The sequence below is a fragment of the Squalius cephalus genome, assembly GCF_949319135.1.
Source record: "Squalius cephalus genome assembly, chromosome: 3".
In the NCBI taxonomy this organism is placed as follows: domain Eukaryota; kingdom Metazoa; phylum Chordata; class Actinopteri; order Cypriniformes; family Leuciscidae; genus Squalius; species Squalius cephalus.
Window position 1 is genome coordinate 2921784 of NC_137124.1, and position 27177 is coordinate 2948960.

A 27177-nucleotide genomic window follows, 5' to 3' on the forward strand; every position below is an offset into this window, starting at 1 on the left:
AGCACGAGGAGTGTCGTATGTGTCGTATTCTGAATTATTTCAACTCACTCTGTTACACGATGTTTTCTCAGGTACATGTTATGGTTTTATTTTGTGAGAATGTATTATTTTAAACTATGGTTTATGTTTTAATTTGTTCAACTGTGATATGCAACTATCAGTGATAGTATCAGTTCACGTGTGTAAGGCCAGCGCGCCAGCACGAGGAGTGTCGTATGTGTCGTATGCTGAATTATTTCAACTCACACTGTTACACAATGTTTTCTCAGTGAATAAAAGTGATGGGAGAAGATTTCTTGAAGCCAGAGTTTTATTAAAACACAACACAACGTAGAGAGGACAAGATACTGTACCAGTTACACAAGCACCAACACTCTACTGTTTGAGCTACAGGGAAGCTTTAAGTATTTTTACAAATACATTCAAAGTTGTTACAATCTAGTTGTTTTAGTGGGCTAGAATCATAAAGTCACACAGATAAACCCATCCATAAAAAAGGTAATGCTATTTATTTAGTATGATTACAGTGCAACTTAAATTTATTTTGTGAAGTTAGCTTTATAAACGTAATCTATCATCTGATTTTTCCAGAGCACATGGCATAGTGAAAGTGAAACTAAACACAGCAGAAAAAAAGCCTGTTTAAACTGAACACATCCTCCATGATCATGATCACAGATGAATGTTTGATTATGTGACACTGAATCAAGTTTACTCAGTGTATCGGTATAACCAGTTTACTCAATAGACTGACATTTTAAATGTAGGATACTTTAACCGGATTTGCTTTCCACTTCATTATACAGCAGTCTTTTACATTGTTCTTCAAAAAACTTCAAAGCTGTTTTGGGTTTCTTAGGTGTAAATTTCAGGTCAGTATATATTTTATATACAGTGACTTTACAAAATTGCAAAACCCCTATTAAAGAAATAACACTAGATTAACATAACTCCTCTACTGTTTTATAAAAACTGCAGATTCAAATTCTGAACAACATGGGAAAAAGAAATCAGCATAGCAGTCATTCCAGACATTGCACACCATAAATAACCCGTCAGTGAAGAAACGCACCATCACCACACACATGAACTGCAAAGAAACCTGTAGACACAACTAACCAACTGTATCACACCATTTTCGGTACTTACCAACACAACTGAAAGTGAAAGAATAACAACAAACGTAGAGAGCAAACTAAGAAGGTGAAACTATAAATAAGTAGTTTGCTGATGACAGATTTCCCTGCAATTACATTGCATGCAAAAATGTCTAAATGTTGAATTGCATTATTGATTTTTTTTCCTCAATATTTTAAAATCAATTGTACACAGTTTCAGTTCTCTATATGTAAATAAATAAAAGCAGCACGCACTTCGTATTCTTTCAAATCACGTGACAAATTGAATACAATTGATACTATGCCAAGGGAAATTCCAGACCACGAGAGATGTCGTCGTCTTCTCACACTGATATACTGAAACTCCCATGAGACTTTTTCCCAGATGACTCTAGAAGAGGTTTGCTGTAACAACTCCACAACAATATGGTCTCGGAAGTGTAAGTATTATAAATAAATGCTTTCTTGGAGGAAGTCTGAATGATAACTTTTAAAACAAGAAAACCATCTTTATGCATGTAAAATGATGTCTATGGTTGTCTTAATTATCTTGTTTATTAAAGGGGTCATATAATGGTACATGCACTTTTACAAGTTGATTGTACTGAAATGTGTGTTGGCAGTGCCTGTACACAACCATCATAAAATGATAAAAATCCATCCAGTGTTTTTTTTTTTTTTTAATCTTCTTATATGTTTCCTCCTGTCTCAAATCAAGCTGTTCGATTTTGTGACATCACAAAATCGACGCCCCTCCCACAATGGTTGATTGACAGCAGCGTTTCAACACAGACCCGCCCTCGCGCCCTTGTGAGCGAGCTGTCAATCATAGTACATGCTGACCGGCACGTTCATTGTTGATAGCTGGAGTGCTGAGCAGAATGGCGTCTAAGCGATTGTGGTGTTCTGTTCTTGGGTGTAATAAGGAACACAGCATCATTTTGATGTTCCTAAATCCGAACCGCTGAAGACGCAGTGGCTGAGTTTGTTTTCGAAGGGAATATTCCCCACGATCAACGTCAATGCTTTCATGTTTGTGTGAATCATTTCACCAGACTGCTTTGCAAACGAGGATCAGTAAAAAGCTGATTATTTGCTAAGAAACTGCTCCTGAAAAAAGGATCGTACCAACTATTCGTGTTCCTGCTGCACCTCCAGAAGAACTGAAGTGAGTGTACCATTTTATTAACCTTTATATTAATATTTATATTAATCTTTGCAAATCGCTAGCACGCTTCACGATGAATGTGGCTAAGGTTTACACTCAGGGTACATTACGGCATGTTTTCTATGTACGACGTTCTCAATATAATTCATAATCCCACGTTTATAATGAACGACGCGTTATGGTTATTGTGTTATTGTGTTATAAACGGTGTACGCACAGAGCAGAGGGGTGGGGTGAGCAAAGCTCATTATCATTTAAAGACACATGCACTGAAACGGCGTGCTGAAAACAGAGCTGTTTTTGACCAGGTAAAATGAGTATTTTCTTACAATACTAATGAGAATTTTTAATTAAAGTATATTACAAACTTTTAATTTAGACCCTAAAGAATGATATTAGCTTGTACAAAAATGACATTATATGACCCCTTTAATAATTGTGTCTGCTTATGTTTGTTTGTTAGTTAAGCCAAAGTTTAATTCCAAGTCCTTTTTTTTAAACCACAGAGAGTGTTGCACTGTGAAAAATATCAAGAGTGAATTTTGAAAATGGAAGCATCTGGAAAACTGCTGTCATCACGACTGCTTTCATTGCTTAAGAACGGAAAATGGGAAGAAGACGATGTCGTTGAGTTGTTTAAAGCCCTCGTGAAAGATTTTAATGGCAGAAATGAAGATTTTCACACATGGACGATGACAATCCTTCATCAAGTGGAGATTCACAAAATAAGTGTGTCAGATCTGACATTAAATGACAATAAAATTGTGGATCACGTTGAGGCCAAAATGAATAAAATAGCCAAAAACACTGATGAGAAAACACTGGATGAGATTGTGAAGGAAATCTGTGAACAAGCAGATATTGATGAACAAACTATGGCACATGTGAAAGATATCGTGTCCTCCGTGTCTGATTGTTTATTAGCTTCTACAGCTCCACGTCTAGAGGGAAAAAAACATTGTTTGTTTAGGCTCTGTAAAGCTGTAGAAAGGTCAATGAAATATAAACCTCGAGTGACTCAGATGGTCAGCTGGTGCGTTCTCGTTCTTTCTGAATCAAGTCGACTGGTTCAGGTTGGAACAGGAGAAGGAAAGTCGTGCATTGTGGCAATGTTTGCAGCACATCAGGTCATGATGGGAAAAACCCCTGATATCATCTCCAGTTCTCCTGTACTTGCTGAAAGAGATGCTAAAGAATGGTCTGCCTTTTATAAGGAACTGGATATTACTGTTGATGCCAACACCAATAAATCAAAAGACAATGAGCTGAAGAAGTGCTATGAATGTCAGGTGGTCTACGGTACGACTGACAGCTTTGCAGGTGATTTTCTGAGACAACGATTCCACAGAAGAGATGTGAGACCTGAGAGAGAGTTTCAGTGTGTTATAGTGGACGAGGTGGACTCGCTGATGTTGGACAAAGGTCCTGAAGTGGTCTACTTGAATAGTAGGATGCCTCTCATGGAACAGTTAAATGAGACACTGGCTGAAATTTGGTTCGTCATCAACCAGATGAAGTGTTTAGACACTGGAGAGATTTTAGGGCACATTCAGCTCTTCTCTCAGGTTCTGTCTGAAATCATGCATGGAAATAAAAACATTGATCAACTCAGTATTGTACAGATAATGGTGGATGCAGGAATAATGCCTTTAAAACCAGTGCAAGTGAAAGAAAACATGACAAATGTTCTAAAAAGACTTGATACTGCAAGTGTTGTGCAAATGGTGGCATTTTTAACCATGTTTGTGGGAAACTTCCCTGAGTATTTCATCAAACTCTACCAGCAAGTGCCTGATGGGACTTTAAGGAAACTCAATGAAATTAATCCTACAGGTGCAAATGACAGACAAGGAATATCAATTCTTCTTCTGGGAAATGGAAAATGTCGTGTTGTGCACTCTGATGAAAACTCACTAGTTGCGTCACTAGGGAAAAGTATAAAAATGGTTTATCAGTCTGAATCGAAAGGGGAACAAACTGAATCTCGTATACCAGGCCTTCAAGACCTCGTCAATGGCAAGGTACAAACCTGGATTGAAAGTGCTCTGCAAGCCACCAGAATGACTCTGGGCCACGAATACATCCTTCATGGTGATGGAGTCGCTCCTGTCGATTACAGGTCCACTGGCATTGTGCAGAACAACATGAAATGGGGTGAAGGACTTCAGCAGTTCCTGGAGATGAAACACCAAACTAAACTGTCCAACATGAGTCTTATAACAAACTTCATGTCTAATGTGGGTTTATTCAAGAAATACAAAAAACAGATCTATGGGATAACAGGAACTTTGGGGGACCAATCAGAGCTTGAGATGGTGAAGCAGCTCTACAATGGCATTGACATATGTAAGATTCCCTCATTTAAACGAAGGAAACTTTATGAGCTGGAAGGTGTGATAGTACCTGAAGAGGACGAGTGGATCAAGACCGTCTGTAATGTCGTTCAGGAGCAAGTGACCTCCAAAGTCTATCGAGGTCCACGAGCAGCTCTCATCATCTGTGAAACAATCAATCGTGCAATAACATTTTACAAAACCCTTGCAAACACCATCTCATCAGACAAACTAAAAGTCTACGTGAACAACAACATGGATAACTCTAAAATCATAGATTCAACAGTCCAAGCTGGGAACGTCATCATTGCAACTAATCTAGCAGGTCGAGGGACAGACCTAAAGGTCTGTGAAAGTGTAAATGAGGCAGGAGGACTGTTTGTGGTGCAAACCTTCTTACCTCTGAACATCCGCGTTGAACAGCAAGCGTTTGGACGAACGGCTCGCCAAGGGAGTCCAGGATCTGCTCAACTCATCATGTGCGCCAGTCATTTCTCTGACTCTGTTAAACTAGTGATGGGCTTAAACACATCTCTAACCAGTCTACTCAGCCGTCTGAACCATCTTAAAACTATATTGATGTCACATGGTTGCACAGAAAGTCTCTTTGAGGAAACTGTTAATCGCTACCTGGAAAATCACAGCTCTCAAAATCATGAGGCAATGGTCTCTGCTCTCAAAGGCCTCTTAACAACTAAATCAAAAACATTTATGAAAAGCAATCTGGAAGAGGCAAAATATGCTAGAAACATTATGGTGAACATCAGACTCTCAAGGTTCCTTGCAAAAGACATTCCAAAAATCTTAAAAGAAGAAGAGCTTTTTTCTGTTTACCTTGACATTTTAGATGATGTTTATGAAGACAATGTTTTCTCCGACCAGCGTGATGTAATTGTGTCCTGTCTTCACGAGTGCTGGGGTTTGTGGCTCTTGATGCACTTCAGTGAGGAAAAACCCATTGACATGTTGAAGAACCAGCTGAAGATGGACTTGCTGATTGCAAAGCAGAAACTCCTGAGCAAACAGTCCCCATCTTCCATGGTCTACTATTACATAAGGACTGGAAACAATCTTCGCGAGAAGGGACGCCTTGCGGAGAGCATTGAGATGTACACCAAAGCATTGGAGGACGGTGCATCTGGGAAGATTATTCCTCTTTATAATCGTGCACTGGCCACTATTACTAAGAAAAACACTGGCTATATCACTCAAGCATTGACTGACCTGGAAAATGCTGACAAGGCAATAGATTCATTCAAGTCACATCTGACACATATTATTGCTTGTGTGAAATTATCAAGTCAAGAGCAGACAACAGAAGGTGATGCTATGCTCCTTACACAGTTTCGAGTGAAGTGTATGATTATAGACGAACTCAAGATGAACATTCAAGACGCTGTAATGAAGTTGAAGAGGGCTGAAAACATGGGAGGAGATGTGAGCCTGACTCAAAAACATCCACTTTTTCTGGCCGCACACATTATGCTCAGTTTTCCAAGACTTCTAGATGATCTGGCGATGGAGACTCGACACATAATATCATTGGGTCTTGAAGACATTTTCTCTTTAGACACCCTTTTTTCCATCAGTGGCTTTTTGTCAAAAGTAATTAAACTTATGAAATATGACAAGGTTTTTAAAAATATCTAAACAAACAATGTATGCTGTCAGTTTTACATAAGCATCAAATATATTACTTGAGTACTTTTACTGGAGTAAAAGTACCACTGGTAAAATATTACTCCATTACAAGCTTTACTTGCTTTTAAAAGTAAGTAAATTTCATTTTTAATGTCAACGCATTATTTAATTATTATTGTTGCATTGTGAATGAGTGCACACTGTGCCATCATGGTGGTTTAAACCAGTCAGTGACGCTAGCATACGACTACCTTTAACTTATTTCAATACTTGTTTAAGAGTTATAAAGCTCTTTTCAAGTCGAAAACATACTAGAAGAGAAAGGTTTCTACATTGTGTTTATTTGACAAGATTATGTTAAAACACATTTCTGAATATAGACAGATTTAACTGTTGTGACATAACTTATCTTTATTTATCTTAAAAATGAAATAAAACTACTTCTCATAAAGAAACAAGAACATGGTATATTTTATTAATGATGCATTCTTTATAACAAATTGCATTCAACACTCTTCATTCTTTCAAGCAGACATATTTGTATTATATATATATATATATATATTAATATTTTCAGAACACTGAAACACACTTTCCATCACACCATATGGCCATGGGTGTGCGCACTGCACAGAGGAACCGTCTTTTTCCATTTCGCCCATCAACTGATTAGTGTTCAAAAACATCCTGGGAAATCATTGAACGTCACATGACCCAAAAAGACTGCTTACTATATAGCTTGCTAAAAAAAAAAAAAAAAAAAAAAAAAAAACCTTGAAAGAAAACCGAAACATCCACTGACTTTCATAGCTGCTATAAAGAAACAACTTTCGCCTTTGAGGACCTTGATAGAAATGTACTGGAGTGAAAAGACATTACTCTGTTAAATGTAGTGATGTTAAAGTCATAAGTTTCCAGAAAAAAATAACTACTCAATTTATTTTGATGAGTTAAAGTAATGTCAAAATATATGTGGTCATAACTTTTTGACGATATAATTTTTTACAGTGTACTGGTGTCAGTTTTCTTAACCAAGTATCAAAAACAATAATATGTCTTATAGTGTAAACGTCTATGCATATCCATGACACTGGACACATTACACTTGACACATGTTATCTTCTCTAAATCCATAAACATTATAACAAAATAAACCTAAACCTGTTTGCTATGCACTCTTACACGCGGCATAGAGGTAAATATAGCAAATATTATTACAGTATCACATTACAGGCGAGTAATGCATAAACTGTAAACACATAACCATGAAAATAACAATTCAGTATCCACCTTACTCCAGCATTGATAAGTGTATGATCTTATCGTATTACTCGTTTTAACACTGCCTTGTTCCCTGTTGTAATCACAGTATTATCACAGAAGAGATTAAATGTTTTATTATCTCTGAGTCTGAAACAAACTCTGGCTAATAATGCACCATGAGGTGTTCCTTTAGGCTAATGGCTGAGGTATGAAATGTTAGATCTGAATATGATCGGGGTGATCATAAGCCTGTTCACACGTGTGCTTCGTGTGATTCAAAATTCAAAATTTCTGTCTCTTAGCAAATGTGAAATAATTTTAGCGGAGCAAACAATGATAGCTAAATGTAATTTAAAAAGTTGAAACTACAAATATTTGTTGTCTGTACCATAATTATTTGATATACAAGTGATTATAAACCTTAAAGTTATTCACAAAGATCACCTCAGTAAGTTTTCTCTAAGGACAGGAGACAAAATGACAGTTGATAAACCGATCCGGTTTAATCCAGTTTGGCAAACCAGCATTGGGTTACTATAATGGGTAGTTTGTAAGGAGATGCATCATTTCTACTGTCAGAGAAACTTCACCCAGAAGTGGGTTAAAAAAAAAAGAAAGAAAAAAAGAAAAATCCTAGCCTGTCCCATAGTTATTGTTCCTAACTTGTCTCTTTTAATTTTATGTAAAGGAAATGCAAGTGTTAGAATTAAACACTTTCAAAACAATGATCATGAAATCCCCACATATTGTCATTAGTATTTGATGAATTTTCTCATAATGCTAGCAGAAAACATTCTTTAAACACCATTCAAACATCCTATAAATATTAAGGATCACTAACTTTTTGTCTTAAAAATGGCTTAACGTTGGATGTTACACAACAAAATCCCGTGTTTAATTAACACTGCCCAATGTGACCATTAGTGATGACGTTAATGAGTAAAAATCACTGAAGGAAAGAGAAACATTTAAAATCACCATTGGAGTGATCAGTGTTTCATGTAGTTGGGCTCATGATTGTTTTGTTAGTTTTTCTATTTGTTTATTACTTCATTAATGCTTCAACTCCATAATTAAGTCAATCATGAAACTACAGAAAATGCAGTTGTTTAAATCACTTTAATGCAGTTGTTTGACTGCCATTATAACAGACCTGTCGTCGACCTGCTTCAGATCTTTATCAACGCAGAATCATTTGCTGAAAACAACTGCAATTAGTGAAAGAGAAATAAGTTAATAAAAGTCAAGGGTCAAGAGGCCAACTAAAACAAACACTGATCACCATAATGGTGAGTCCAAACAAAACATTTTCCACCAAACATCAGCATCTAAACCTCTGTTAATTCACAGAAATATGACAGAAATAAAGTTTGTAATAAATGAAGCTGGTAATGCTTTTTTGGAGTCATTTTAATCATCCTCTGCTGAGATCTTTAATGTCTTCTTTTATCTTCAGTTGATTTCATCTAAGGCTGTGGCTGGAAGTCAGTTGTAGTTTTTGTGTATCTCTTACATTCTCTTACATTAACATTAATGGGGACCTAGGGGAGCACTGAGATCTTTTTGCTGGAGAGGGGATGACGAACAGATTATGTAGACATATAAAGCAGCGTCACTCTGCTCTATCCTAACACAATATGAGCGTGAAAGGGAAAAAGAAAGAGGGAAGGGCAGAGATGTAATTTTTCACCAGCATTCATATCTTTACCTAAACCTCCGTTCCTCGGACTGTGGCGGGCTAGAACCCACGGAGGCTTTAGGTGGGGATCTGGATCAGTGAGGAATGTATTTCTTGAACAACCTCAACTCTCTAAACTTCCCAACCACTGCCTCGACAGATGTGCCAAAAAGTTCTGAGGGTGAAACTGGGGTTTCGAGGAGCAATTTATTTTCTTTCTCTGACTCACCTTTGGAGCTAATCCTTCCACATTTGCAAAGTTAAAATGTTAAAATGGATGAATATGGGCTGAATATGGCTTCTTTCACGACTTCTCCACTTCTCGAGCGTGGAGGTTGGGAAGGAATGGAAGATTCATAGGGAAGGGGCAAACATTGCCTAAAAGTAAGCGCTGTATAGCTTACCGCAATCTTTCACACCCTCAAACCAGATCCAAACTGGCTGTGGCAACGGCCATGAATTCTAACAGTTCCCTGTGTGCAGGGCTGGCAGGATGATACGATTTAATACATACACTATTCTCACCCTCATCAACCACATCCACTAACCTTTGGCGGAAGGGGGCCAGCAGTACACTAACTGCTGGATCAGATGACTCAAGAGACAGCACATCCTGATCTAGCAAATCGCTCGAGCCCAAAAAAAGAGTGATAAAAACAGCAATCCCTCTCTCAAACTCCTCGGTGAGCTAGGCCTCAGCTTTGCCTCGGCTACAGCGGGGCCTTAGCTGGGGGACTCAGACATTAGTCCAACATCCCCTCAACCACTGAACATGCTTGCTCCTTTCCTAAGCAAAGAACACACAGATTGTGTGTGTCCTCAGGTGTAAAAACCTGGGACATGGAGGCACTTGCTTGGGATTTCCATAATCCAACCTTCAACGTGCTAACAAACAAATGGCTCATGCAGACAAAAAATCTGATGATGAGTTGTACTACGTGCACCCTCTTATACTTCAGGGCGCTCCGTCTGTGACGTCACAGACAATCAATGTGTGCTTTTTGCATCCTTTCACTAATTGTTTGTCACTAACCTGAAGATAAGGAGGTCTGCTGACTTTGACATAGCTTGGCTGAAATACAATCCCAATGACAAAATGCAGTTTCAATGTCTTAAAAATATGTTTGTATTTATTTTTGCTTTATTTAACAAGCGTTTTTACAAAGAGACAGGGCAATAATCAACATAAAAGCAAAAGAGATAACAGGAATTTGTTGGACATAAAATATATAAGGGCTCAACTAGAATTAACACAATGGTGAACAAATCACTGTTTGTCATTTTTCTGTTAAATAAAGCTATCACCCAGTACCCAAAATGTAATGATACTGATTTATTATTACAGAACATGAACTAACAGATTGGAGAGATGATTTGTTTTCTATTCAAATCGATTTGTTTAAAGTAGACTTTCAAGCTTTCTAAAGATATATTTCTCATGTCTGTAAGCCAGGTAAGCTTATACGCGGAGTTTCATAATTTTTTGAGACGTGTTCCAGTTCACGGAGACAGAAGCGGCAGAAAGCGCATCCTGTTTGTTTTCTTTATTTTATGAAAGTACAACATTTTCTTGTTATTGTGATTTTACAAAGTAAGACGAGCGGCCATACCAGACAGATGATTCCTCTTCATTTTTAGCAAAAGAGACGAGGCGGAAAAAGCATAATGAGAGAAGGAGGCCCCCGATGCAAAGATGTTGCTGCATGTTTATATTAACATTTCTGGTTGTTTAAATGATTAAACAGGGCCCCTGCCCTATCACTATGCCTGTGATTGCTCACCAAGGAAAACTTTTGCCAGACCAGCTCTCAGATAACTCAGAGCATCCTTATTGGCTTCTTCAGCTTCAGCGGTTCTCCTCATTTCCTCCAGCTCACAGACCCAGTCTTTTTTCCCAGCCTCTCTCAGTTTTGGGATGAAGAAGTCCAGATGCTGAAGAGTGAAGGCAGAGTCTGGCTTTAATGCGATCTGAGACAGATGCTTGATGTTCTTGTAAGCATTGAACAGAAGAATTGACTTTTGGTCCTCAATCATCTGTAAATCTTTGTCAAGATCATCCATTACAACTGAAAATCTCTTGGATTGTACTTGAGCTCTTTCAGAATGCTTTCTAAAATCGTCAAAATCTATCGTCAAGCTTGTGTTTTTGACGATGTATTTCTTGTTTTCTTTGACATGTTTGCTGTAATGGCACTTCCCTGTGCACACGGTACAGAAGCCGTTTTTCATGACTTCACATTTGCTGGCATCAGAAACCCACCAGCAGTCAAACTCATGGCAGTTTTCCTCACAGACGGTGCAGGTCGTCGCCTTCCTGTGCTTCCATGAAGCGCTTTCAATGGGAACCTTTATTTTGATAGTCTTTTTGAATTTAATGTTGAAGTTTTTACACTCCTCAATCTTGTCCTTGTTTTGTCTTATTACCTCCTGGATCTGAAGTTTTTCAGACTTCTTTGACTCTTTCTCTTCGACTCGCAGCTGTAAGTTGCAGATAAATGCTTCAAATTGAATGCGCTCTATCAGAACATTTGAAGTCAACTCCAAACTTCTTCTGTTCTTTTTTTCGAGAGACTGAAGAAAAAGCTTCATGTTGTCGATGCTGTCTTCCCAGGCGTCTCTTTGAGCACGAATGTAACGTCTCTCAGTGTGACGGGCGTCAGCCTGCCGGTTGTTGAATAAGAAATGAACAGGTTGACCGCTGTGGTCTCGTCTGCAGGGGATTTTACCTTTATTAATGGCGCTGAGGACGTTTTTGGGTGGTAGACCATCAGAGTGTGTGATTAGAAACACAATGTTGTTCACAATGTCTTTTCCAAACAAAGACAGAACTGAACTGATGATGTAATGCTGTCTGTCCGAGAGACGATTCTTAGACGCTTGAGTCACAAAACACACTGCGTCAACTTCACGAACCCCATCATTACTCTGAAACAGTGTGGATAAGTTGGAAGCAACCTCCAGATCTTTTTCCAGTCCTCTAGTGTCTCCATATCCTGGAGTATCAATGATGGTGAGAGATACGGGACTCTCTTCAGGACAGACCTCATACATGGTGATTTCAGAGGTTTGTGATTCTGATTGGTCTCTGGCTTCTTCTTCTGTGATTTCATACCATATTTCATCCTCAAACTTCACTCCCAGTAAGTAGTTGACCATGGTGTTGATGAGAGTCGTCTTGCCAGCGCCGGTTTCTCCCACCAGCAGAACAATTTTGTTTCGTTTACTGGTGTCTTTTTTTCCAAAAGTCCATTTTCGGACTTTCCCATGATCATCAAGCACTTTTCTCTCTGTATGTAGACAATATTGTTTTGGAGGACCTTGATGAATAAGAGTTGATCTGTTTAGTGGAAGACATGAACGCAAATATCAGAATATATAAGCAAATAACTTTTGTGTAGAAAGGATTCAAGAGTATAAACACCCACCAACATGCATACATTATGTGTTAAATACATGAACATAGTGTAAAGAACTTTTTTTTTTTTTACTCCAATTACAGTTGACATTTAAAAGGTTTTCATATTTACCGTGAGGTCAGCAGACTTCTCATGACATGTTGCCATGTTACTGTTAAATATACAGTAGATGGCTGGATGCCAGTGTTTTTGCATCAGTTAATTTGACTTAAACAGATGGGACCATTTATCATTTACATTATCAACATTTTGAAAGATATGGAATCAAAATTAGTGAGACATGGAGCAATAGACAAAGACGTTTTTCTAGTGCATGTCTAGACAGAAAAACAATTCCAGTGTAATGGAACCGTTTTGCTGTTAAAAACACAAGATGCTGGTCATGGCCGTATGTCCACGTTTTAGCCAGCTGAAAACGGCTAACTATGGGTGTTCAGCACTGTGACTGAGTGCCTGGGTTAAAAGTGACAGTGATGAGCACTGCGTTTTATCCAAAGTTAAGTATTTTTCAACTCTCGGCGACCAGAAAAAAATCCCAGCTTGCAGTGCTTCCAGCCCCTCTTCACGCTGCTGCCATTTTTATACTTGCGGCACTCCCATTGACAACAACTGAAAAAATATGCTGACCATAGGAAAAAATGTTTTAGTGAATAAAAATGCAATTGTTTCTCACTGCAAAGCCAAATGACATTCAGCTCCCCTTCAGGACGTAAATGGTTGGAGCCTGACCAAGACAAAATATCACGGTTATCGTCAATACCAGTATATCACGAGATTCGCGACACCTCTAATTTTCCCCAAAAAATTTGTGGCCGCCAGAAAATTTTGCTTTATGAATATCTTAACATACAGGTGCTGGTCATATAATTAGAATATCATCAAAAAGTTGATTTATTTCAGTAATTCCATTAAAAAAGTGAAACTTGTATATTATATAGACTCATTACATGCAAAGTGAGATATCTCAAGCCTTTATTTGTTATAATTTTGATGATTATAGCTTACAGCTTGTGAAAACCACAAAATCAAAATCTCAGAAAATTAGAATATTACATGAAATCACACAGTAATTACACAGTGATACTGTAATGTTTCCTGTCTTGTGTTTCCCTCGTCTTGTGTGGACTTTAGTTATTTCCTGTTCTGTGTCATGTTTTGTAGTCCTTTGTAGTTTTTCTTGCTTATTAGTTCTCCCAGGTGTTTCTAATTAGCCACACCCCCTTGTTATCTTGTTTAGCTTGTTTGCCTGTGTATTTAAACCTCTGTGCTTCAGTTGTTGGTTGTCGGTCGTTGTTTAATGTAGCTGTTACCTGTTCATGTCCTGAGCTCCGTGTTCCGCCTGGATTACCTGTTTGTTTTATTAAATGTATGCTTGCATATGGATTCTCTCTCTGCTTCATCCTTGCCTCAGCGTGACAGAACGACCGACCAAACGATGAATCCAGCAGCATTAAATGAGTCTCTTCGCGTCATGCCTGCAAAGCCTGAGTCTCTTCGCGTCATGCCTGCAAAGCCTGAGTCTCTTCGCGTCATGCCTGCAAAGCCTGAGTCTCTTCGCGTCATGCCTGCAAAGCCTGAGTCTCTTCGCGTCATGCCTGCAAAGCCTGAGTCTCTTCGCGTCATGCCTGCAAAGCCTGAGTCTCTTCACGTCATGCCTGCAAAGCCTGAGTCTCTTCACGTCATGCCTGCAAAGCCTGAGTCTCTTCGCATCATGCCTGCAAAGCCTGAGTCTCTTCACGTCATGCCTGATTTTCACAGCCTGACCCGGGAGTTTGCTGGACAGATCGCGGCCTTGGCCCTGGATAGCCTCGATCTGTTCCAGTACACCTGGGGATTTGTTCCTCTCGCTGCCTCTTGCTCTCTGGGTGACGAGGCAATTAAGGTGTGTTACCGGCTGGGGGCTAGGGAGGTTGACCCGAGGGAGCTCCCCGATCTCTCCGGTCTGGATTGGAGAGAGGCACTCTCCAGATGTCTGGAGAGCTTCCTCCCGTGGCACGCAAGGTCAACACCTGATCTTCACGTCCCGTCCAGTTCTGCCGCATCTTCGCCGCTGGTCCCGCCCAGCTCAGAGTCTCCTTCGCCGCTGGTCCCGCCCAGCTCAGAGTTCTCTTCGCCGCTGGTCCCGTCCAGTTCAGAGTCCTCTTCACCGCTGGTCCCGCCCAGCTCAGAGTCTTCTTTGCCGCTGGTCCCGCCCAGCTCAGAGTCTTCTTCGCCGCTGGTCCCGTCCAGTTCAGAGTCCTCTTCACCGCTGGTCCCATCCAGCACAGAGTTCTCTTCACCGCTGGTCCCGCCCAGCTCAGAGTCTTCTTCGCCGCCGCTGGTCCCGTCAAGCTCAGAGCGCACTTCTGCTGATCCAGAGACTGTTCACGTCGCTTCTGCTGATCCAGAGACTGTTCACGTCACTTCTGCTGATCCAGAGACCGTTCACGTCGCTTCTGCTGATCCAGAGACTGCTCACGTCACTTCTGCTGATCCAGAGACTGTTCACGTCACTTCTGCTGATCCAGAGACTGTTCACGTCACTTCTGCCGATCCAGAGCTTCAAGCCAGTCCAGCCGAGCCTGCAATTCACGCCAGCTCAGAGTCCTCTTCACCGCTGGTCCCATCCAGCTCAGAGTCCTATTCACCGCTTGTCCCGCCCAGCTCAAAGCCATCTTTGCTTCTGGTCCTGCCCAGCTCAAAGCCCTCTTCGCCGCTGGTCCTGCCCAGCTCAAGACCCTCTTCATCGCTGGTCCAGGACTCTTTACCGGGGAGCCTCCCCAAGAAAATTTTGGGGGGGGGCAATACACCTCCGGACCAGCCCGACCCGCCAGGACCGCCAGAGGGGTGGTCTCCTGTTCCGCCCTGGATGTCCGAGGGTCCATCATCTCCGCCTCGGACGCCCGAAGGTTCGTCTCCGCCCTGGCCGCCCGAAGGTTCGTCTCCGCCCTGGCCGCCCGAAGGTTCGTCTCCACCCTGGCCGCCCGAAGGTTCGTCTCCGCTGTGGCCGCCCGAAGGGTCGTCTCCGCCCTGGCCGCCTGCACAGCCTGCTCCACCCTGGCCTCTCGTCCTGTCACAGTCTCCAGGCCCTCTTCCGTTCCATGGGCCTGAACCTCCATCCCGCCCCAGGATCCGCCTCCGACCCACCACCCTCCTGGACTTGTTTTCTGAGGAGTGTCTGGAATCCACTCCTTAAGTGGGGGGCTATGTAATGTTTCCTGTCTTGTGTTTCCCTCGTCTTGTGTGGACTTTAGTTATTTCCTGTTCTGTGTCATGTTTTGTAGTCCTTTGTAGTTTTTCTTGCTTATTAGTTCTCCCAGGTGTTTCTAATTAGCCACACCCCCTTGTTATCTTGTTTAGCTTGTTTGCCTGTGTATTTAAACCTCTGTGCTTCAGTTGTTGGTTGTCGGTCGTTGTTTAATGTAGCTGTTACCTGTTCATGTCCTGAGTTCCGTGTTTCGCCTGGATTACCTGTTTGTTTTATTAAATGTATGCTTGCATATGGATTCTCTCTCTGCTTCATCCTTGCCTCAGCGTGACAGATACCATGGTCATTGAACCAGGTTTTGGTTATTTTGGCAGTGTGGGCAGGTGCAAATCCTGCTGGAAAATGAAGTCAGCATCTCCATAAAGCTTGTCTGCTGAAGGAAGCATGAAGTGCTCTGGAAATGTCCTGGTAGACGGCTGCGTTGAGTGGACAGCACAGTGGACCAACACCAGCCGATGACATGGCTCCCCAAACCAACACAGACTGTGGAAACTTCACACTGGACTTCAAGCATCTTGGATTGTGTGCCTCTCCATTCTTCCTCCAGACTCTGGGACCTTGGTTTCCAAATGAGATGCAAAATTTGCTCTCATCAGAAAAGAGGACTTTGGTCCACTGTGCTTTATTAAATCCAGAGTCAACGCAGCCGTCTAGCAGGACATTTTCAGAGCATGTCATGCTTCCTTCATTTTCCAGCAGGATTTGCACCGGCCCACACTGCCAAAAGAACCAAAACCTGGTTCAATGACCATGGTATCACTGTGTAATTACTGTGTGATTTCATGTAATATTCAAATTTTCTGAGATTTTGATTTTGTGGTTAAAGCCATAATCATCAAAATTATAACAAATAAAGGCTTGAGATATCTCACTTTGCATGTAATGAGTCTATATAATATACAAGTTTCACTTTTTTAACGGAATTACTGAAATAAATCAACTTTTTGATGATATTCTAATTATATGACCAGCACCTGTATGTCAAAAGAAAGAACAGAACTGTTTTTAAACAACAACAACAACAAAGCAAAACCAACATTTTATTCTAGCTTCATCCATTCTTTTTTTATCAACACTTGAATATGGGCAAGTTTCATAAAAAAAAGCAACATTTTGAACAAAAAGCTGCGAAAAACATGTTTTTGTCAAATACTACGTCTAGATCATATTCAGAACAATTATCAAAACCCAGGTGGAGTAGATCAAGCCCACCAACACCCCCAAAGTTTCACAGTCATATGGAAGCGTTGTTTCATAAATGACTGAAATTTTGTTCAATGGCAGGGAAAGAGTTAATTGCCTTCAAATTGATTTTTAAAGTAAATAATTTACAACCCTGAATTTCAACTCACCTGGAATTCATGGTGATCGCTTGAACTAACCCCTTCACTGTCACTCTCCAGTCTGTTAACAAAACAATAATTAATTAGTTTCCTCAGAATATGATGGTCTTCAACACACACACTTTTTGATTTCACTTCCAAAATGTTCATTCTGTTTAAAAATACAACCTATAATATTCGACAGGCAATTGTGGGTCCATTTTATTCCGTTTCCACAAATTCAGTGGTTCAAATTCAACAGAGCATTCAACATTTGACATCCGGGAACGGCTGGAATATAATAGATCGCAGATTTATAATCTCCACAGCTGTTAGTCGACCTCACCAGCAGGAGGAGCCTGTATGAAGCAGGAGGTGCCTGTATGTTGGTCATAAAAATTGGTATTTTTTCAGTAGGCAAACCGCATGGTCTCATATTTATTTTAATATCAGCTATCTAAAACCCCCTGCTGGTGAGACCGACTAACAGCTGAGGAGATCATCAATCAGCAATTCACTGATATTCCTGCCATTCCTGGATCTCAAATGTCGAATTTTCTGTCGAATTTGAACCACTGAATTTGTGGAAGCAAAATAATATGGACCTAAAATTGCCTGTCAAATATTATAGGTTGTATTTTTAAACAGAATGAATATTTTGGAAGTAAAATTTGAAAGGTGAATATGGATTATTGATACTTTAATAATGAAAATGAATGTGAAATGTGTTGAATTGAAATATTCACAGCTTAAATATACAACCATGTTGAATTTCAGCCCATAAAAATGCAAGCCCTAAAAATACTATGTATTCAAATGCAAGCAGGGTTAATGCAATGCATATATTTTTTTAAGTAGTGCAAATCAACAAGCTTTATTGTTTCAAAAACATTTGTCATTGTTTTACTTCCATACTAACACCGATCATCGTAATGGTGACATAAAATGGTAACTCTGTCCTTCAGTGATTCTGCTTGAAATCAGCAGGTGTTCATCACTAATGGTCATTCATCACTCAATTAATCACTTATTTATCTAATTAATTTTAACACTCTTGAATGTAGACTCAAACTTTGAGGAGTTAATTTAAAACCATGGGACAATGGTCACCTTCAGATCTACAAGTAGCCTGTTTCTTTAATGTCTGTGTCTATCTTTAAAACTTTTTTTGCAGAACTGCTTAAAAGAAATTAACTGATTTAATAATTGACAATCTTTACAATGGAACTGAATCAACACTGAACTGACTTCAGCAGAACAACAGCCGAAATGCATTATTTTCCTGTTATCACTGTAAAGCTGATTTGAAATGATCTGTATTGTATAAAGCAATATAAATAAAGGTGACTTGACTTGACATACAGTTAAGTATATCACAAGCTATACTGCCCACATGATACTTCCATATAACCAAAACAGTGTTAAAGTGGGAAACGGAGTAACGAGGACAATTAAAAAAAATAAAAAAAAATTAAAAAAATACATTACGCTTCTGATACTGGTTTAAACTGTTTAAAAGTGCAACTGTGAATGTTTATTTCTAGGTGGATATCAGTTAACCAACAGCTGAGTAACATCAAACTAAAACCCACAGAGCAAATGCAGAGAGCATTGAATAATAGTGCATAAAACAAAAAGGAAAATTGCCTAGGCCAACATATTCGGAAATTTGACTCATCGATAGCCACGAAATAAACACATTTAAACCACCAGATATAAGTATATCTTAGATTCATAATTTCAGTGGTATAACCATGAATACAGACAGGTCACCATGATACCTGCACCACCAAAAGTAATAAATTGTGCCACACTCATTTTGACACGTAACACACACTCATTGCGACGCGTTTAACAGATGCATAACTTTATGGTAAGTTAGAACAGCCTAAACTGCAACCGGTAACAACAAATGTGAAATTATCAACTAACTGCGGCCAATTATATTGCCCTCTAAACATGAAAAAAAGATCATACCTATAGCCTACTCGGTAGAGCTGCGTTCTTCATGGCGCGGGAAGTTCGTAGCTTAATGTGTCAAATGTGCCAATAAAGATGTGACATTGCGAAACAGACTGTCCTTAACTAAAATGTTGCTGTAGTGCCCTAATATTAATGCTAGACAGCCTATGCACTTGGCAATTCATATATTTTTTAAACAGTCAATTTCAACTTTAAAATCCATTTCCACATTCATCTTGACTGAGGGGGCAGGACAGTCAGGGACATTATTTTTCACTCAAAAACGTCTCATCAAATACAAACTACGGAATGGGTTCAAATGCCACACATATCAAGGGTTAATACACAGATTATTCACTGGCCATAACATACAGAGGAATAAGAGTGAACGGTCTCCCTTACCTCCTCAGAGAAAACACTCCTGGGTCAGGATAGAGAATAATCCAGAAAAGCAGAGATATTTTCAGTCAGAGAACCAACGACGACTATAATGGGCCTACATATGTACAAGTTTTATCTGTAGACTTTTTGAATCTTCGGAAAAATGTTAGGCATAATGGCGTTAGAAGGTGGTCAACCAACATTAAACTATATTCATCCTTAGTGATTTCACGTTATAATAGGCTATTGGTTGAAGACAACCTTTGTACTCGTTATAGGGTGCACATGATCTTTGAGAATTATCCTACAGATAAGATTACAGAGAGTTTTACAATCTTCCTGGTTCTGATAACCAGTTTGATCCAGTTTACTTAAGAATCTCGTTATAATGCTTACAGTGCTGTGCAAATGTGAGTTTTATTTTTGGTGCACTGCAAAACAAATCTTATTTCCACCAAATATTCATTTATTTTTCAGTTAAAATATCTAAACAAGACTGTTTCCCCCCTTAATTTTATAACATAATATTTGCAATTTCAACACAAAATGTTTAATTAGATACATGGCAACTTCTGAATGGCCAGTAGAGAGACATCACTGAGGCCAGACGGTGTAGTAACTACTTCTAACTTTACCCATTGGCAGCAACTTCAGAGGCTCACCTCACCTCGATTAAGTCTAACAACATTGTCTTTTTTATTATTATTATATGTCCCAGTATCTCATTTGTGAGAGCACACTTGGAAAAAGCCCTTCCTGATTTTGATCAAGCCGATGGCGATTCGTCAGCACAGTCTTCATGCATGCAAAGCACAAAGTGACTGACCCGCAGGATTGGGATTTAGCGGGAATGGTATGTTTCCGCATGGTGACATCAGCCAATCAGCGATACCGTTACACAGAATGGTGTACTAATTCATTTATGTGAAGTCATTATGCAAAACAACTGATTGTGGATTTGTCTTTTAGCCCTTATGGAACGAAAATATATTTCCATATATTTATGATCAACATATGAAATGGTTTAAATATACTGAAAAACATATTAAATAATATATTGCGTTAATATATTGTGTTAATATTTTATAATATATTGAATAATGCATAAGGAATAGCCGCTTTTCATATATTGAAAAATGTATTTAATAAATTCAATAGAAAACATGAGGAAAACAATTGCCTTAAATGTATTAATTTTAATTTAAATGTATTAATGTATAAAATATTAAGAATGTTTTACTCAAAGTTGTAAGTTGTTAATACAAAGAGATACAAAAGAGTGTTGGGACTATGATAGACTGTGCATTTATTTGTATTTATTAAACTGCAAATACTTTGTGCACAAAACTCAGACAACAGAAACACTTTAAATAACAACAGTACATTAAACACTAACAGATCTTTCAAGATCTCAGCAGAGGAGGATTACACAACTCCACTAACAGCATTACCAGCTTCACGTATTACTAACCAGACATGACTTTATTTCTGTATACATCTACATAAATTCTCATTGAGAATCAACAGAGGTTTAGATGTTTAGTTTGAAGTCACCATTATTGTGATCGGTGTTTGCTTTCGTTGGGCCCTTCACATTTTTTTTTTTTTTTTTCTGGCTGCTGTGACTGTTTTTGTAAGATACAGACATTATAGCAAAAATGCCAAAAATAAATGCTGTGGATAATCTGTTGGGTGTTTATTGATGATAACATAATCAACATTGAATGTTCTGGGTCACATATCTCATCCCAAGTTTTATCACTTATCAAAACTGTGTTAGATCATTAAATGCATTTTAAATATAGTAGTATAAACACTTATAACGTCAAACTATTTTTGTATTTATTTTATTTAACAATAATTATGTAAAGAAAGACAATCTGAGGGAAATAACATAATAAAAGCAAAGGATATAAAAAGGAAAGACTCCAGCAAATGATAAAGATAAAATGTAGAAAGTTCACCACAAAGGATTAACACAAGAGTAAACACATCAACTTTCATAGATGTGACATCTTTTGTTAAAACCACCATCCATTAACCCAAAATTAATTGGATTGGAATGGCTTGCCTTTTAATACTAAAAACAGATGCAAATTAGCTTGATCCTCTGATAAAACAAAATATCTCACTACTTTCAGATCTACCGAAAGTCAACTGCATTAATTTCTCATTTTAAGCAGTCTAATTAATTAATTTTAATTAATTCATCTCTTTTCTTCACTTGCCCACCAAAGAAATGTTCCAGTTTGACAGGCCTGCTTGAAGATAACTCAGAGCGTCTTTATTGGCTTCTTCTGCTTCAGCAGCTTTCCTCAAGTCCTCCAGCTCTCGGACCCAGTCTTTTTTCCCAGCCTCCCTCAGTTTGGGGATGAAGAAGTCCAGATGCTGAAGAGTGAAGGCCGAGTCTGGCTTTAATGCGATCTGAGACAGATGCTTGATGGTCTTGTAAGCATTGAACAGAAGAATGAATTTTTGGTCCTCAATCTCCTGCAGATCTTTGTCAAGATCATTCATTATAACCAAAAATCTCTTTAACTCTTCTTGAGCTTTTTCATATTCCTTTCTAAAATCATCAAAATCTATCATCATGCTCGAGTTTTTGATGACATATTTCTTGTCTTCTTTGACGTGTTTGCTGTGGTGACACTTCCCTGTGCACACGGTACAGTAGCCGTTTTTCATGACTTTACATTTGCTGGGATCAGAAACCCACCAGCAGTCAAACTCATGGCAGTTTTCCTCACAGACGGTGCAGGTCGTCGCCTTCCTGCTCTTCCATGAAGCGCTTTCAATGGGAACCTTCTCTTTGACAGACCTTTTGAATTTAATGGTGAAGTTTTTACGTTCCTCAATCTTTTCCTTGTTTTCGGTCATTGCCTGCTGAATCTGAAGTTTTTCAGCCCTTTTCAGCTCTTTCTCGTGAATTCTCAGCTGTAAGTTGCACATGGACGCTTCTAATATAATGCGCTCTATCAGGACATCTGAAGTCAACTCTAAACTTATTCTGTTCTTTTCATCCAGTGACTGAAGGAAATGCTTAATCTCTTCCATGCTGTCCTCCCAGGCGTCTCTTTGAGCACGAATGTAACGTGTCTCATTGTGCTGGGCTTCAGCCTGTCGGTTGTTGAATAAGAAATAAACAGGTTGGCCGCTGTGGTCTCGTCTGCAGGGGATTCTAGCTTTATTAATGGCGCCGAGGACGTTTTTGGGTGGCAGACCATCAGAGTGTGTGATTAGAAACACAATGTTGTTCACAATGTCTTTTCCAAACAAAGACAAAACTGAACTGATAATGTAATGCTGTCTGTCCGAGAGGCGATTCTTAGATGCTTGAGTCACAAAACACACAGCGTCAATATGACGAACCCCATCATTATTCTGAAACAACATGGATAAATTCTCAGCAACCTCCAGATCTTTTTCCAGTCCTCTAGTGTCTCCGTATCCTGGAGTATCAATGATGGTGAGAGTTATGGGACTCTCTTCAGGACAGACCTCATACATGGTGATTTCAGAGGTTTGTGATTCTGATTGGTCTCTGGCTTCTTCTTCTGTGATTTCATACCATATTTCATCCTCAAACTTCACTCCCAGTAAGTAGTTGACCATGGTGTTGATGAGAGTCGTCTTGCCAGCGCCGGTTTCTCCCACCAGCAGAACAATATTGTTTTTTTTACTGGTGTCTTTTTTCCCATAAGTCCATTTTCGGACTTTTCCATGATCATCAAGCACTTTTCTCTCTGTATGTAGACGATATCGTTTTGGAGGACCTTGATCAATCAGAGTTGATCTGTTTAGTGGAAGACTCAGCTCTCTGTAAAATAAACATGTAAATTAATAAACACTAAACAAATATCAGTTTTTTTTTTTTTTTTTTTTTTGTAGAAAGAATTGAAGAGTATAAACACCTATCAAAATGCAGACATTTTGAATTATATAATTTTTCAACATGAATAAAAATGTAAAGAAACAATATTTAACTGTAATATTTAATAATATTATAGTTGACATTTAAAACATTTATATTTATCTTGAGGTCAGCAGTCTTCTAATGGCATGTTTCCATGTTACGTTTAGATATAGATGGTTGGAATGCAGAGTTTTGCATTAATTATTTTGACTTCAACATATGAGACCACTTATCATTACCATAATTTTCCTCTCAAAAGAGTTGGAGAAGAAAAGGATATTTTGACTGACAGCTTCACCTACTGTCTGGAACAGGTGGTGTTCAACAGAATAAAAACTGCATCTTAATAATTGGGCTTTAAAACTGTGGTGAGCTGAATAAGCACAAAATGAGAAAAATTACGGTGTAATGGAATAGAGCACAAATTCTCAATGCTAAAATTGAGCGCCACGTTTTTTTATTTTAATGTGGCGTCACGCGGGAGACACTGAAAAAAACGTGGGAGCAATGGTCATGTCAGCTCATGTTCACATAAAAAACAATGAAAAACCAACACAGTGGACTGCAAATACACATTCTGTGAACTGATGCTGTATAATCTAGCATCCATTGCATATCATCATGACATGGACTCAAGGAGATTGATGTAAAATCATAAAACCTATATTATTAACCTATATTATTATTCAGTGGTTTTCGATCCTGATTCAACCACCCTCTGCAGATTTTGCATGTCTCACTTATTTAACACACCTGATTCAGATCATCAGCTCGTTCAGAAAGATCACCGTGAACTGAACTAAAGGTACGTTTACGCGACAATGATGTACTAAAAACAGAAGTTTGTATAGACAACAATGTTGCCCAAATGATCCCCGTTCACACGGATCCACGAGAACAATTAAAACTCTCATGCCAGGCCAGTAGTTGGCAAAGTCACTTTTTAAAGAAACACCACACACCTATTGTAATTCCGATTCCCACACCTTCCATGATTTCTGTAGATTTTTACATGTTCCCTGAAGCGCAGTAAGACTCCCAGAATAGAGGCTCCCAAAGTTGGTCCAGGAAGGAGGGTGTCATTGAGGGTGTCATTGAGGCTTCGACCCTGGAATTGAAAGGAGCAGTTGAAGACTAAACGACTCTTCCCATTATGGATCACTAAGTGGTGGGGTATGTACCACGACTTATCTGTGGTTGAGGCTTCCCTTGGGTCACTCTTCTTGACAGCTCCTGTCTTCACCAACTTGCGATTCGCTGCACAGTACTCATCTGCTCGTAGGGGGTCCCAGGCCAAACGTCCCTCCAGACTTCTGAGGCTGGGAAGGACGGCTTCCTTGGGAGCTTGGAGTGGGGCAATGTTTCACTTCCATGTCTGAGAACACCTGCTACCTGTACTCGCCTTGTCTTGGCCTCCAGGAGCTCCACCTATTTCTTATCCTGCTTTGATCTCACAATCAGTTTGCTGCTCTGGTATGGCAGTATGGAGTATGAAGAGACACTGCTGGGTGCTCTGTGCCCACTGGGTAAGGTGTGCAGTTCCTTGAAGCATCCATCCCAGTCTCGCGCAAATGTCCACTGGTCCTCCATTTTCACCGGCTCGATAGAGGCAAGTAGATGGGGGTAGTCAGCACCAATTACCTCAAGCAGCTTTACGTGATCAAATGGTTTAAGTGGGAGGTCCGCCAGGTGCTTGTACTTTCTCTTCAAACTGGCAATGGGGTAGGAGTGGTCTGCTAGACCCAAGCATTGTGAAGGCTGCAACTATCTGGGAGGTTCTCTTGGGATTGGTAGGGGATGAGATTTTGAATGAGATGGCGGATCCCTTCTGGGTTTGGACTTCCTGATGAATTGTGCAGAGAGCAAGGTCCCCAGGCTTCTTATGCAGGCCCAGTTTGTCAACTGGATCAGGGAGGAGCATTGTACATGAGATTGGGTTGATGGTCTGTCCAGGTAGAGAAGTTACATACTGGTCCTCACCAGACAACTTCTAGCCTTTAGCTGCTCAGCCTTGGGGCGTGCGTTGGCATCAAGCAGTACTCTCAAATGCTTCCCCTGACACAAATCGCTGAGCCTCTTGAGGTCACATTGCGCTGCTTAATATGGTTTCCCATATCTCCAGCATCTATTGTTAACTCTAATCTATTCCATGACCTCTTCTCTGTTTAGTTTCTGAATAGTTGGACGCTTATTTAAGAAGTGCTCTGTGCCCTCACAATATGGAGAGTAAGGTTTTGATTTGCCCTTCCATCATGCCGTGGATGCGCTCTGACCCTCTTGGTTTGGCATTTAGCTCTCATTTAGCCTGATGGCCCTTGGGCATGGATGTCTGAAGTTATTGTAACCTTGGCACCACGACTTGTATCAAAGCCATTCCTCCAGGTCAAGCAGAGCATGAGCTCATCTCTATCGGAAGCTTTGTGAGGATTCGGGCCACATGTAAGCCACATCTCAGCTCGACTTCTCCATCTGTAGCATGTCCACAAGTTACTGTACATGCAGGGAGAACCTCTCAAAGGCAGCTATATCTCCTCTTCTGATCTCATAATCCATAACTGCAGCGGTCCTCTCCAAGGCTACGTGGTGCGGTTGGCCGAACTTCTCGGTCAAGGCTGCCATGGTGTCCCTGTATGGCCTGGGTGAGTTGATAAAGGTGTTGGCGATGAGACAGGCCTCTTCAAGTTTCACATGATCCACAAGAATATGATACTTGAAAAGCTCTGTAGTGTCAGCAGGTAGCAGATTTGCTAGGGCTAGTTTCAGCCGAGAGAACTCCGTTGTGTCCTTATGGACGAAGAGAGGAATTTTCTGCGCTGGACCCCTTTACTCTCTTCCTCCCAGGAGTCGCCGACACCGATGAGAACTGTCTTCCTCGGGTGGGGCATGGTTAGTTTATATCAGGCCTGTCTGGGTATTGAGTTGAGGATCCCGCATCCGTGTGATACATACTACGCTGCGGACGGTAGATGGGCGAGTAGGATTCTGGCCTCAGAGTGTGGGACCAAACATAATACACTTCATGACCTCATCTAGACTCGAGAGGTTCAAGCTACAAGTGGTAGAATGTGGATGAGTGTGGGCTGTGTTTCTGGATGTTACACTGTCCCTCATGAGCTGTAGCTTGCTCATCATTCAGTCTATGACAATGACCACTCGCTGTTCCTAGGCAGCCTCAAACATTTGAGGGTAGTAAGACGAAGATCATGGCGGAGGGGGCCTCGTCATCCTCCTCTTTCTTCTGGCACTGGTCATCCAGTAGTGGAAGGGGTGGCATTGGCCATCGCTCCGAGGACTGATCCTGCTGCACTGCTGCTTGCGCTCTGTTGACTGGTGACACGCACAGTTCCCTTCTAGTGTCATGAGATGAAGCTCTGCTCCATCCTCAGTGCACGGCGGGGTGTGTGGGCATCCTAAGCTTGTGTTGTTAAATCTCTCCTCAGAATAATTGTCCTGTGGGGCCTACTCCACTTCACATGAGGCTGTGAGCTCCAATCTTCCCCTTTCGACATGTGTGGTGCCAGGCTTGCACGCAATGGGCCACGTATCTTCGGTTGCACTGCACTGACCTCATAACCCTTCAAATAGGATGGCTGTTTTCACTGATGTTTGGGCCAAGTGGGTGGGCCCGCTTGAAGAGCCACAAAATGTAGCGAAGGGCTACCTGAAGCTGTTAGGGCTAGTTTCAGATCGCAGTGAACCATGTGTTGGTCAGAACACTACAGAGTGAAGAATCAA

At 40.2% G+C, this 27177-nt stretch overlaps 2 protein-coding genes across 2 annotated transcripts; both read right to left on the minus strand.

Moving 5' to 3' along the window:
* Positions 1–10962: 10962 nt before the first annotated feature.
* LOC307156247 (uncharacterized protein) lies at positions 10963–15715 on the minus strand (the record flags this gene model as incomplete). The annotated part of the gene is made up of 3 exons (XM_079867541.1): positions 10963–12538; positions 14363–14559; positions 15641–15715. The coding sequence occupies 3 exons, from the start codon at positions 15713–15715 to the stop codon at positions 10963–10965; spliced, it is 1848 nt and encodes a 615-aa protein (XP_079723667.1).
* A 6034-nt stretch (positions 15716–21749) lies between these two features.
* On the minus strand, positions 21750–24994 carry LOC307156248 (uncharacterized protein; the record flags this gene model as incomplete). The annotated part of the gene is made up of 3 exons (XM_079867542.1): positions 21750–23346; positions 24429–24786; positions 24898–24994. 3 exons carry the CDS (start codon positions 24992–24994, stop codon positions 21750–21752), a joined length of 2052 nt encoding a protein of 683 aa, XP_079723668.1.
* Between the last annotated feature and the right edge of the window lie 2183 nt (positions 24995–27177).